The sequence below is a fragment of the Thunnus thynnus genome, chromosome 18, assembly GCF_963924715.1.
Source record: "Thunnus thynnus chromosome 18, fThuThy2.1, whole genome shotgun sequence".
NCBI lineage: Eukaryota > Metazoa > Chordata > Actinopteri > Scombriformes > Scombridae > Thunnus > Thunnus thynnus.
In genome coordinates, this window is record NC_089534.1 from 4,476,516 (window position 1) to 4,490,044 (window position 13,529).

General features: G+C 41.3%; 1 protein-coding gene across 1 annotated transcript in view; it reads left to right on the forward strand.

The window, feature by feature from the left end:
• hivep2a (HIVEP zinc finger 2a) overlaps nt 1-7,154 on the forward strand; it is a 127,115-nt gene extending 119,961 nt beyond the window's left edge. The window contains exons 15-18 of the mRNA XM_067572647.1: nt 1-793; nt 1,025-1,133; nt 2,405-2,524; nt 3,654-7,154. Coding sequence (XP_067428748.1) covers nt 1-793; nt 1,025-1,133; nt 2,405-2,524; nt 3,654-4,478 — 1,847 coding nt within the window. The 3' untranslated portion in view covers nt 4,479-7,154. The remainder of the gene's footprint in view (nt 794-1,024; nt 1,134-2,404; nt 2,525-3,653) is intronic.
• Nucleotides 7,155-13,529: the final 6,375 nt, after the last annotated feature.

Below are 13,529 nucleotides of genomic sequence, written 5' to 3' on the forward strand. Positions count from 1 at the left end.
CCGACGACTCAGACGGCGGCGAGGAAGACGGCGATGAGGTGGACGACGACGACGACGAGGAAGACGACTACGACGGCGACTCCACCCCGAAGACTCGCTCGCGCTCCACCAGCCCGCAACCTTACGGCCTCCCCTCCATGTCCATCACGGCCGTGGCCGCCTCCCACCCCGCCCCTCACCTCTCTCACCATTCGGCGTCCGACCTGCTGGGTCACACCAACAAGCCGCCGCTGTTCGGCTACTTCACCACCGTGCCAAGCATCCAGATCACGCCGCAGGCTCCGCCCAGCGACCAAGCGAAGCGAAGTCAGGCGGAGTACCAGCGAAGCCTGCAGGGGGCGCTGGGCGGCAGGCTGCTGGCTCCACCTTCCTCCTCCTCCTCCATGGATGAAGACCTCCCCATCCCTTCCCCTGATCTCTCCTCCCCATCCTCCCGCCTCTCCTCACCCGGGCTGGACCACTCCGGCTGCCCGTCCCCCATCTCCCCTTCCTCTTCACCTTCAGCCCGACGATACCTCTCCCCACGTCGGGACCTCTCGCCCCGAGCCGGACACCTCTCGCCCAGAAGAGACATCTCCCCTCTGCGTCACATCTCCCCCAAGAGGGACCTCGGAGCGGCGGGAGGATACAGACGAGACCTCTCCCCCAGGAGGGGACACCTCTCGCTGCTCTCCCCTCTCTCTCGGCCCACGTCTCCAGCAGGGAGGGACTACAAGCGCGACCTCTCGCCACGAGGCCGCCACAGGGGGATGATCCGGCCTCTCTCTCCTCGCAGAGGGCTCCACCACCAAAGGTGAGCCGGAGGGAGGACGACCTGACTAATTAATTATTACATATTACATTTGTCATGGCGGATTTGACCATAAACGTGCAGCGAATCACTAGTTCCATTTAGCTCCTTGCTGCTGCTGCTGATGATGACACATTCCTTTTTTTTTTATTCCAAAATCTGTCATTAGTCCAAGTTAAACAGATTTTTTTGTACTTGATGAAGATTAAACGTGATATTCGTGTTTGTTTCCAGCCAGCAGAGTGGAGCGCGGGGCCTGAGGCCGGTTCACCAGGCCGGGCTGCTGGGTCAGGCGGAGCTCAGCAACGCGGGACGTCACAGAGCCAGTACAGAGATGGAGACGGTACGAGTAAATAAAGATTCTCTGTTCTAACCTTGTCAAGTCTGATCAGGTCGACTCTCGCTGCTTTTCTTTATGTTGTTCTTTTCTTTTACTCGCTTCTGTACTTTTCTCTTAACTTTCCTCGTTCTTTAATGTTAGTTTTTTGGTGATGCACTGTAGGTTTTTAAAATATTTAAGCCTCCATCAAGGCAACTTTGCACTTTGGCACACTCAAGTGGCAACATGACATAACAGATAACTTTTTTTTTTTTAACTTTTACAAAGCCTTTTATTACCAATTCACAGATCTCTCTGTGCTCCTTTGACACAAATCCTTGTTTCATGAGCTTAAGTAGGTCACTTGTGTAAGTTTCACATTTTTTTGCTCATGAATTTCAATTTATCACCAAAATCAGAATTTTATTTGGACAGTTTGTTAGCAGAGAGAGCTCTGCTTTCTAATTTACACCCAAAAAAGAACAAGTGTAGTTTTTTTTTTTGATAAGAATGAAGTCAATACATTAAAGTAATTAAGCTTTTGTCCGCAACATTTTCTGCACCTCATATACTATTAATAGACTACATTAACATTTAGTTGCTTTTTTTTTCATAAAAGAGAGAAATGAGGGGAGCAGAGAAAGACAGAAGAAAAAAAAAAAACCTCTCACAGACAAAGCAGGGAGAAGAAAACCGTCTGGCAGACAAAGCAGAAACATTCAGAGAGGATGAGGGAATAAAGAGCGAGTCAAATAGAATGAGTGTGTTCGAGAGAGAGAGAGAGAGAGAGAGGGATGATTGAAGATAGGGCTGCTGGGTTTTGGTGGTAATGGGATCTTGGCTGGCGGTGGTGTGGTTAATAACGCGGCTGTTTTTCTTCTTAAGAGCCCTACTTGAAACTCTGGCTTCTGCTGCTGGTCTCACTTAAACAAAGCGTGAAGCGGAGAGCGAGACTGACTCGAAGGCTTTGATCACCGACCATTTTTTTCAAATGATAAATTAATGTTTTAACAAGTGTTATTCATCCAGCAGAAGTTTACGGAGTCTGTTTCTTTTTACCAACACCTGCTGCACACTGCAAACCACACCGCACAACGTTTCATCAAGACGTGTTCATTTATTTTCTTACATAATATTTGGAGATATATATCGCGTAGCCTCAAATGTGTGTTTATTGCTACTTTTTACTGTCCCGTTAACGTGTGTGTGTTTGCGTTGTGGGATTGTGAGTTCACGTGTGTTTTTTTTCCTGTTAAGCCCCGCCTCCGTGTTCATCGTCTCTTTGTGTTTTCCAGGAGCATCGTCCGGGTTCACCGTCGCCAGGGGAACAGGACCAGGGCGGTAACCGTGGTAACCAGTCCAGCCCTCCTCACCAAGTCCTGTTCAGTCACCTTCCCCTCCATTCTCAACTCCAGGTATTTATTATTTATTTTAATAATTTCTGTACAGATGGTTTAATTTACAACATAAAAAAATCTATTTTTTAATTTATTTTATATATTTGATCATTTCTTGTCAATGTATATTTTTGCGCTTAATTGTAAAATATTTATAAAAATTCTTTCTATTATTTTGTTTAAATATGGTTTTCATTTCTTTGTAATATAAATAAAATAAAAGAAGGATGTGCTGCAAAAATGTAATTTATTATTTATTATTATTAGTTCTATAAAACGATTTAGGAGACGTGTTTGAGCAAAATAGGCCAGATCTAAAACAATTAGTTGATTAATTGATTAGTTAATCGACAGAAAACTATTCAGCAGCTGTGCTGATGACCGTTTGAGTCATTTTCCACAAATCTTCAGGTTTGAACTGATGGTCGTACAAAACAAGCACAAAAAAAACCTTCAACAGGATTTATTAGTTTGATTTTTTGATATTTTGTAGGAGAAACAATGAACTGGTTAATCAAGAGATTAATTGGCAAATTTATTGTTATGAAAATAATTGTTAGTTGCTGCCATAAATGAAGTAAAATTATAGAAAATGACACCAAAGTGATGTATTACATATTCTAAAACTCTTATAATGATACGACATCGACGATACGATACGTTAAGTCAGTCGCCCTTATGTACATTAAACAAGTCTAAATCCATATTTATCACTTTGGTGTCTTTGTTTTGTGCAAGAATACATTCAAAAGTTTATCTGATGCTCATATGAGGCTTCAACTGCACAAACTAGTCAAACTAGGTGGATATTTTATAAAATTAAAGACTTTTTAGTACAAATTTCCTTTTCTTGTGATTCTATCCTTCCACCGCAGCTCAACAGGGAAACACAAATAGAAGATTTTGTACTAAAACAACTTTAACGTTGGACGATATCATCTTGATTTGACTCATTTGGACGACTGAAGCTTCATGTGAGCTTCAGCTAAACTTAAAATATATTTATGCACATAACGAGAGAGGAAGGGTCAGAATGAATAAAACCTGTTTCAGTGATCGTGTCCGACTTTTGTTTTAACAGACAGACTTGGAAAATTGTGAACCTGCCCTTTATATTTCCTGATCATTAACGCGTGACTCCTTTCAGGTGCGTTCGCCCTTCCCGATGATCCCCATCGGAGGGATCCAGATGGTACACTCCGTCCCCTCGTCCGCCACCACTCCTCTGGCCCAGCAGGGGGCGCAGCAGGCCGCGTCCCGCCTGGCGCTGCAGAAGAGCACGTCGGAGGACTCAACCGCCGGCGAGGCCGCCTCCCCACATTTCAACTCCTTCACCGAGAGAGGAGGACAAGGAGGAGGAGGAGGAGGAGGAGGAGGAGAGAGGCTGAGGGAGCAGCCGTCGCCTCACCCCTTCCTGCAGGAGAGGGAAGGAGGAGGAGGAGGAGGAGTGAGGCAGGAGCAGGAGGAGAGCATCCACACCTGCACCAAGGCCATCGCCTCGCTCTGCATCGACTCTGAGGAGCACGCCGAGAGACAAAGAGGAGGAGGAGGAGGAGGAGGAGGAGGCAGAGGGGATGAAGGGAGGGACGGAAGCAGAGGCCCTTCTTCCTCCCCCTCTTCCTCTCCTTCCGCGTTGTCCCCGGATTCCTATCAACAGCAGCAGCATCAGCAGCGCTCGCCATCCATCTCCATGTCGCCACCATCTCCTCACCCCTCACCGTCGCCTCCACAAGGTCCCGGGATTCAGCACTTTACCGGCCTGGAGCTCAGGCCTCCCCATCACCCCGCCGCCGCCACCTCCTCCTCCTCCTCCTCCTCCTCCTCCGCCCCTTCCCCTTCCTCCTCCTCTCCCTCCCCTCACCCTCCCAGCCCCGGATCCGAAACCCTCCAGCATCCGTCAGCGTCCAAACCTCTCAAGCTGGAGAGAGACAGGGAGGCAGAAAGCACAAAAAGAAGCAAAGACGTGTCGTAGTGCTGCAGCAGCAGAAGAAGAACAAGAGGCTAATAATAATAACGATGGATTTCTTCTGTTTTTTTTGTTTGTTTTTTGGATAATAGGAAGGGATGAAGTGCAACAGAGAGAGAAAAAAAAAACAACTTTTTTTGCACACTTTACACACTCACATATTCTTCTATTACACACACATGCACTCTCTCTCTCTCTCTCTCTCTCTCTCTCTCTCTCATACATACAAAGACAAACAGCTCTCGTCAAAAAGAGACAAAAAAAAAAGACGGACATTTTTTTTTTTTTTTTTTTTGGGCAGTTTTAACGTGTGTGTGTGTGCAGCATGCCTGTTCTAACCGGGGGGGCCTGCTTCTCAGAAACTTTCTTATTTAAAGACTTTTAAAAGGAGGAGATCTGAATACGGTTACACATGTACGGTAACTCTCTCTCTCAACCAACACATGAGCCCGACCAAAATCTGCTAAACAACAACAACAACAACAACAAATAAATAAAGGACTCTGGTTAAAGCGGTACGTCGATTAAAAAAAAAAAGAAAAAAAAATGGGACAGCTATGTGTGTGCCTTTTCTTGAATCTTTTTTTTTTTCTTTTGCTTATATTCTTATAAGCAAACAAAGCAGGAAGGTAAATGTAAATACAATATTATCAAGTTTTTGCGTATCAGCTTTGTAATAAATGCAACCCCTCCCCTCCTCCCCTCCCCACCCTGTGCCCCCCCCCTTTTTCTCTCCCCCCCCCCCAACTTCCTGTTTTTTCCCCCCCCTCAAAACACCTTAAAGTCTCGACAAGCGATGTGAAGTTATGGATATTACTATTACGTACGGTTGCACTAAAACATATTTTTATATGAGTGAAATTTAAAAAAATGGCTTTTTTTTGTGTACAGCAGCAATTCTATAATACTATTTATTATTGTTACCATGTTTCATAAATTGTAAATTTTTTCTTAAATGTCGTGGATGCCTTTTTCTATGTAAAGCATGGGTTTTTTGCTATCGCTTACATTAGGGCGAGGAATATGTACACTGTAATATGGCTTTATATGTTAGACCTATTTATATACGTCTAAGTGAGCCCCCCTCTACTTGGAGGTATATACACATAGAAGTAAGATTTACCAGAATATTTACCCAGCATATGAATACAAACAGTATATAGAATCTATCAACCTGTCTATCTATCTATCTATCTATCTATCTATCTGTTTATCTGCACTTAACATTTAGAATGACATTCACATTAAGGTTATGGTAGTTTGCTTGTACATTCTCTCTGCTGCTCTTTGCCTGTCCCTGGTTGTGATTTTTTCTAGTTTTTTTTTTTTTTTACTTACTTTCGTGGTATTATTATTATTATTATTATAATTATTATTCTTTTTGTTTTTAATTTTTACGAGGCACAGACTTGCTCTCAGCATTAAGTGAATGAACATGCCTTCTTGCACCCGTGGCATTCTGCTCTGTTGTTGGTTTTTTTAAAACGCCCTTCCCTCCTCTTCCTCTTCCTCTTCCTCCTCCTCCTCCTCCACACTCCTCACCCCAAACACCTGCCTCCATCGAGGTATCGATGTTATGCAGATTTAAAGGTAGCTCCGCATTCTGTCACACACCACTTTGCTTGAATGAATACAGAGTTTTATACATCGGATATCTGAACGGAGAAAACATTCCAGTCCATGTAAATATCCAGTCAACTGCCCCAAGAGTTTTTTTTGTTTTGTTTTGTTTTATTTTTTTTTTTGGCATTGATGCACATTATGGCCATGGCAATCAACCCACTGACACTCTTATTTAATGGCTTTATTTTGGGGGACACATATACTAACACATACACCAAACTCTCTGACAAAATGCACCTTATATTTTTTTAGGATCTCTGCTATGAAAGTCCCAGCACTCTTGATCAGTTTTTTTTTTTTTTTTCTGCAGCAAAATTGAAATTGTTTAGGAGGATGAACTGCTCTGAGCTCTGAACCCCAAAAACCGTCTGAAAAAAAGTGATAATAATACGTTGTGACATTGACATTTCTGCACTGCTTTTTTGACCCTTCTGTGATCCCCCCCTCCCCACCTCCCCCTCCCACCTCCTCCCACCTCCTTCCATCTCCTTCTCTCCTGGATATCCCTTTTGTAGCTAAGCAATATTTAGCCAAAACTCTGCGCACCAGCAGGGAGTGTATTTGTTGCAAGGCAACAATAGCGTACTTAAAATGCTAAAATCAGGAGAAGAAGGGAGCAGTCGGGGGTTGCTGTGATTTCAGTCTCACTTTCTATTTTGACAGTTTTGGGCGGAGCCGGGCAGGCTGCAATGTGAGTGTGTATCTCTGTATTCTGTATCGGTGTGTATTCGACCAGTATATCCTCTTCTTACGACTTTTTTCTATTTTGATCCTCCCTCTGTTATGTACACTTATCATGACGACAATGATGTCTTTAAAAAAAAAATCTCTTTCTCTCTTTCAAAGATATCAAAGCACAAGTCATTGTATAGAAATGACAACAATACAAAAAAAAAGGACAAAAAAAAAAAAGGTAAACGTGCATATAAAAGGGTAACTTTTGTGATGGTGTTCTGTGGAATTAATACAAATATCATGTATGACCCCAGTTGCAACAAGGAATCGCAGTAGAAGTGGAAAAAATGGATTGTTGTTTTCAAATAAATATGAATAGAATAATTTGTCTGTTGATGCTCCTTTTTTATTGCCTGTATTTAGTCATTACAGTATATTTAAATCTTTTTACCTTTAATTTATAGGCTTATGGCATAGTCACTACATGTGTCACTCATGCATGCCATATATTGTTTTTTCAGGACAAGTTGGGCATTTTGCATGTGAGTAGAATTATTCAATATATATAATATTCATTTATTAATTTATTGTCGTTATGTCCAGAGGGTTTATATTTATATATATGAATGGATAGAGGAGCTTGTCGAGGTTCCAGGGATGCAAGAACCACGTTGACGGGACATTTTGAGCCGTAGTGATGCTTTCTTCTACATGTGTAGTTTTTCCGTCTTCCATTTCTGCTGCGCTTTGCATTGTGGGACAATAGTGTTGAACCACCTTGCACTCAAAAATCGACCGTATTTAGCTAGCATGCTATCTGGTTTGAGTTAACTGAGTTTTGTCACTTTTTCAGTGTGAACACACTTAAAACCTGCTTAGAATTGGTATGTAGTATGTATTTATAACATAGCAATAACAATACAACCGTGTCTCCTAGGAATTATGTCTCAATTTATAAATATATAGCGCAATTTAGTTAAAGTAGCTAACGTTAGCCCAAGTGTGCAGCGCTCAGTGTTCCCAGTAAGCTAGCGTTAGCTTGGGGCTGTGGTAGCAGGGTGTGTTTCCGCAACATGAAAGGCAACAACCTGCACTTCTTATCTGGAAGGTTCTGGCTCCAAACAGAAAAATGGCGCCGACCATAAGCTACAACTCCGGGCTTCAAACTGGCTCTAATGAAACCAATGGCTGACGTCGCACCTCGCTACGTCCATCTTAATATACAGGCTGCGGTAAATGGACTGTTCCCAGTAAGCTAGCATTAGCTTGGGTCCTTCGGAAGCAGAGCGTGTTTATTAATACCAAACCATAACCGTAAGTATTCACTAACCTAACCCGAAGTGCTTTTATTGCCTAAACCTCAACACACACAGGACTCAGGATACAAACCTACGACTTTGTTTGTAAAAATGTTGCCTGAGAACAAAATCCAGGCTGCGATTACATTTGCCAACGCAACATAATTGAGAAATATGAACTTAATTTCTAAGAGAGACACAGGGTTGAATAATAAAGCAGAAGAAATAATAGTAGCAGCAGTAACAGTGGTGTCAGTAGTAGCAGCAGCGCTAATTCAAACCCCGTCAAGCTGGTAAAAACTATTTGAAAACACTCTTTGAACAAGGTCAGCAAATAAGTCTTCACCACATATGACTCGAACAGTATTAAATCCTTTATTCTGCCTTCACCCTCTTTCTGTCTTACTCTTATTTCTAATTTTAATGTAGTCCCTGTCATTAGCCATGTCCCACATATGTCTACCTGTCTACTTTCTTAGTGTGTGTTTTTTTTTTGTTTTTTTTTCTCCCTTTGTTGACACAACTGGGTTGGTGTCAACTTACATTTATGCTGTCAGTCTGTCCTCATGTTGGTGAGTCCCGTGGCCTTTGATAGACGATGATCAAGCAAGTTATTTTGGTCCTGATTAGCGTTTGGAGGAATCACTTTCATCACTTGTTTGTAAGGTGTGAGTGTGAGTGTAGTTTTCATGGTTCAGCGCTGCGAGCATATGGAAATCTCCCCTGAGACTCGTATGTGTTGCTGTTTTGTAGCGTGTGCATGTGTGTGTGTGTGTATTTGAGTGCGTGTGTGTGTGTGTGTCACTGCCTTTTGGTCTGCATGTCTTTTACATGCATGTGCTTAAAATTATTCAAGTATGCAGACAGATTGTACCTGAACATTTTGCACAAATGGTCCAATCAACCAGTTAGTTAATCAGTTAATCAATCATTCAGCAGTCATCATTGAAGCAACAGAAGATTAACACTTTTGCAGGCTGTAATACGGGCTTCCTAAACATCTCGTTGCTGTTAAAATATAAAAATATATTCCTAACAGTGTTCGCTGCATAAAAACTATAGACTGTATTTTATATATCTAGCAGGGTGGTTTCATTGGAGCTGGTTTGAAGCCCAGAGTAGCAGCTTATGGTCAGCGCCATCTTTTCCGTTTGGAGCCAGGACCTTCCGAATAAGGAGTGCAGGATGTTGCCTTTCATGCTCTGGAAACACGCCCTGCTTCCCAAGAACCCAAGCTAACGCTAGCTTACTGGGAACAGTCCATTTACCATAGCCTGTATATTAAGATGGATGTAGCGAGGTGTGAAGTCACGCATTGGTTTACACTGGAGCTGGTTTGAAGCCCAGAGTTGCTGCTTATGGTCGACGCCATTGTTTGCCTTTCACACTGTGGAAACACACCCTGCTACCTCAGACCCAAGCTAACGCTAGCTTACTAGGAACTCCGAGCGATGCACACTTAGCCAGGTATCGTACTCAAGTAACATTAAACTTACCAGAATGTTATTAGGTCTTCTATAAGTCTTCAAATCTTATTAACGGAGCAATAATTTCCAACATGTTCACCAGCATTCTTATCAGAGGGCCTGCATTTAGTGATTGAGACCATAATGACTCATTGAAAACAATGACTGACTCAGTATTTCTAGAGAAGTTGAGCCTTTTTAATTGTGTAAAAGCCACAGCAGTTGTCACTTCATAAAAACTGGCATTTTTGCACCAGGAAACCACAGACCCTCAAATGTGTTCCTGCCATTTAATGAGTGAAAAGTTTGTTGTTCACCAGTCCATATGGTTATATACTGCATGTCCATTAAAGGATATAGCTGGCAATTTTCTATATTTTCCTAATTGCCAACGAATCTCATGTGCAGAGCCAAACCAACAATGAATTTATCAACTAACAAGTATTGTGTGTGTGTATCCAAAGCCTGTAGGGGTTATTCCTCTGCGCCGTAGACCTCCATTGTTGTCCAAAAACTATTAAAACCATATCAATGAGCCACACTGTTACACTGGATGACATGTTCCTTCATCCCTGAAGAGAGCGGTTACTGTAGGTTGTATGGAAACGGTTTCAAAGAGTAAGAACAGCGTTAAGACAGTAGCCTTCAGGAGAGAAGTTCCTTGCATGGCAGACGCCATTTAGAACTAAGTGAAAAGTAACCTTTGAAAACAAAAACTATGAAGAAATGTATTACAGATTTACAGTAAATAATTGTTTGTACACTGCTTACGAGGGAGAACCCAAGGGTGTGGCTATTGGATAAAAAAAATTTGGACTGAATAAAGAAGATTCACCTCTGTATAAGAAATCCAGGATGAAACGCAGGAGGTTCTGGACACGGTGACAAAAGATGATGATAGGAAATGTTTCCAGGAACGAGACAAGCGTATCTCAAGGAAAGATTAGACAGGTAATGACAGTTTATAGTATATAGTATATAGGGGGCCTTCAGGTAAGCTAACGTTAACGTAACATGATCAGAGGTTGTGGTGGTTTAAGCAACATTAACGTTACTTTCAGGTGACTTTCTTTTGTGTTTATAGGCTACATGTAGGAATGAGAACAGGATTCATGAAGGCTGTCGACATGTAAATCTTCATCTAAACTGGTTTTTGTCAAAAAATATCCAGTTTTCATTGTAAAAATATCAATAATCAATACCTAAAATGTGACTAATACTGAAATTTTCATCATAAACTAACACCAACTGTTGACTGGGGTTTACATATGGTGTTAATTATAAAAGATAATTGGACAAGTGCAGTCAGGATTCAGAGTATACACACCTGTGATAACAATGTTATTGTTTTTACTTTCTTTCATTTTTTCCAGCACTTTTGGGTCGAGGGCTGACGGGAAAATGAAAATAAACATGAAAAATCATCAGTTTTCTGCTGCGGGGATCACTAGTTCTTAAAAATATCTCCTCTGTTGATGCTGTAGTCACATTCCTTATCCCACAAATTGACTATTATGATTTATTATGAAGCATTTAACAGGCAATAATTATCCAGAGCCTGTTGCTCAGCGTATTCCACAACTGGGAGTCATTTTGCAAACTCACGCTATCGCCGCCGCATTGTCAGAGCCACAGCCCGACGGACAAGGGACGGATCTGTAAATGCACCCTGGGAAAGCACTCATTTCTGGTTGTGTGTCACCCAAATCGGCTTGTTTACATGCCTTAATGGTTAGTAGCAAACAGCCTGTGGTGGGACGCCCCGTGTGTGTGTGTAAAAGGGAATACCACGTTTAGCTGCAGAGCTGTTCCCAGCTGTAATTAACTCTAAAGATAAAGCAGGGTTTTCTCCTCTGCCAGGTTTTAGGAGATTTCTCTGAGTTGGAATATTCCACTTTCAGAAGATCCACCATGAAGCAGATACAGTATTAATGTATGTAGCAGATTTGACATTAAAAACTCATCTTTAGTTTTTATGTGTTATTATTTTTGAGGATTTTACAGTAAACTGACATTTTCTGGCAGTGAATATTGCAATGAACTACTACTCTAGTTCCAGTAATAGCATTATAATTACCAATCAAAATAATACAATTAAAACGAGTAATTAGCCAAACCACTCACCAAAATTACATCAAAATTAAAGTAAACAACCAGAAAAATGAGAATCTTTAAATCAAGTTGTTGTCATTTTCATGGTTCCTCATAATATTGGCAGATTATACAGTTCATTTTTCATTTTATGTTCAAATCTGGATCGGTTTCTGCAAACTTTGACAGTAAAACAGGATTTTATTGTGCATTTAAAAACAAGAAAATTTAGTGACTTGCCCAAGACTAAACATGAAATCTTCTGTTTCAAATCATTATTTGTCTTGTCTGTTGTTCTGCACGTCCAAAAGCACCTCTCTCTCAAGTCATTCCCAGTTGCAAAGGCAAAAGTCCAAGCAACTCATTGTGCTACATATCACCACCTCTTGACTTTGTACTAAACTGTATGTTGTAAAGAACTTTAGTACAAAGTCAAGAGGTGGTGATATGTAGCACAACAAGCTAGTGAAGCTCTGTAAACAAACCACATTCCTGCACATGCTCAGAGGCGTCTGCCTTACACAGAACTACTCTCCGGAGACTGAAAACATCATCACTGTTGTAAGTCTTCAGAGCTGTTTTTAAACTAACTGACGTGACCGTAATCCTGTGGGCCAATGAACATGTCACCCAGTGCAGCGGTGTGGCTCACTGACGTGTTTTTAATAGTTTTTGGACAACAACAGAGGAATAAGATATATCAGGCTTTAGATACACACACAATACTTGTAAGTAGATCAGTTAATTGTTGGTTTGGATCCAAACATGAGATTTGTTGACGATAAGAAAAATATAGAAAATCACCAGACATATCCTTTAATACCACAGTGTAGAAATACTGTTAAAATACTGTCAAAATTTTACTTAAGTACAAAAGTATTAGCATCAAATTATACTTCGAATACCAAAAGTAAAAGTACATCACTTTAATGTTGCAGCTGGTAAACATGGGACACATTTTAATTATTTTATATAGGAATAGGTAACTTCTATTCCCTGCCAGGATCAATAAAGTATTATCTTAACCTATGATAATACATTATCTTAATCTGCAAAGTAACTTGTAATCAAATAAACGTGGTGGAGTAAAAAGTACAATATTTGCCTGAAGTAGAAGTTTAAAGTAGCAGAAAATTGAATTACTCAAGTAAAGTACAAGCACAGTACTGTAGTTACTTTCTATTACTGCGGTTAGAAGTAACATTTTTCAACAAACGGTCACAGAGAGATTTTTGAGGTTTATCCTTTTATTGGAAAAAGACGATCTTGATTGCAGAAGACATACTAAGGGAGAAAAGTTATCTCTGGTTTTTCACCAGTTCTCAGAATATTATAATGCTCGGTCACTGTGCTCTCCAGGCTAACCCAGATTCTAAAACCACATTTTTAAAAAGCACTGGCTTGAATGAGGCTAAATAGAAATACGAGTCAATTAAATCAACAGGTGTTTTCAATGGAAACAGACTCTCTGAGGCTATTGTTTGTCCTACGTAGCAACCGTAACCAAGGAGTGCGGAGGAGAGGCGAGACTTGACAAAGGGTCAATTTGGCCTGCAAGTGGTTTAGTCTGTTCCCCGACTGAGCGATCCAACGTCTCCGCCAACGCTTAAAAAATCTGCACAGATCCGTTTTCTCCGGCAGAGAAGAAGAAGGTTTGAGAGTATTTTCAGGGGGGGAAACGTCACATCAAACACCAGAGTGTGATGAGGCAGCTGATCAATCACTTATTGGAAAACATACATACCTCAGTGTGTGTGTGTGTGTGTGTGAGTGTGTGTTTGATGTGACATAAAAAGAGGTGTATGTGGTTTACCAGTAGAGGCAGCCATGGGTGGTCTACATGTGTGTGTTTGATGGTCTATGTGTGAGTATGTGTGCATGCGTGTTTGTGTGTCATGGAGACA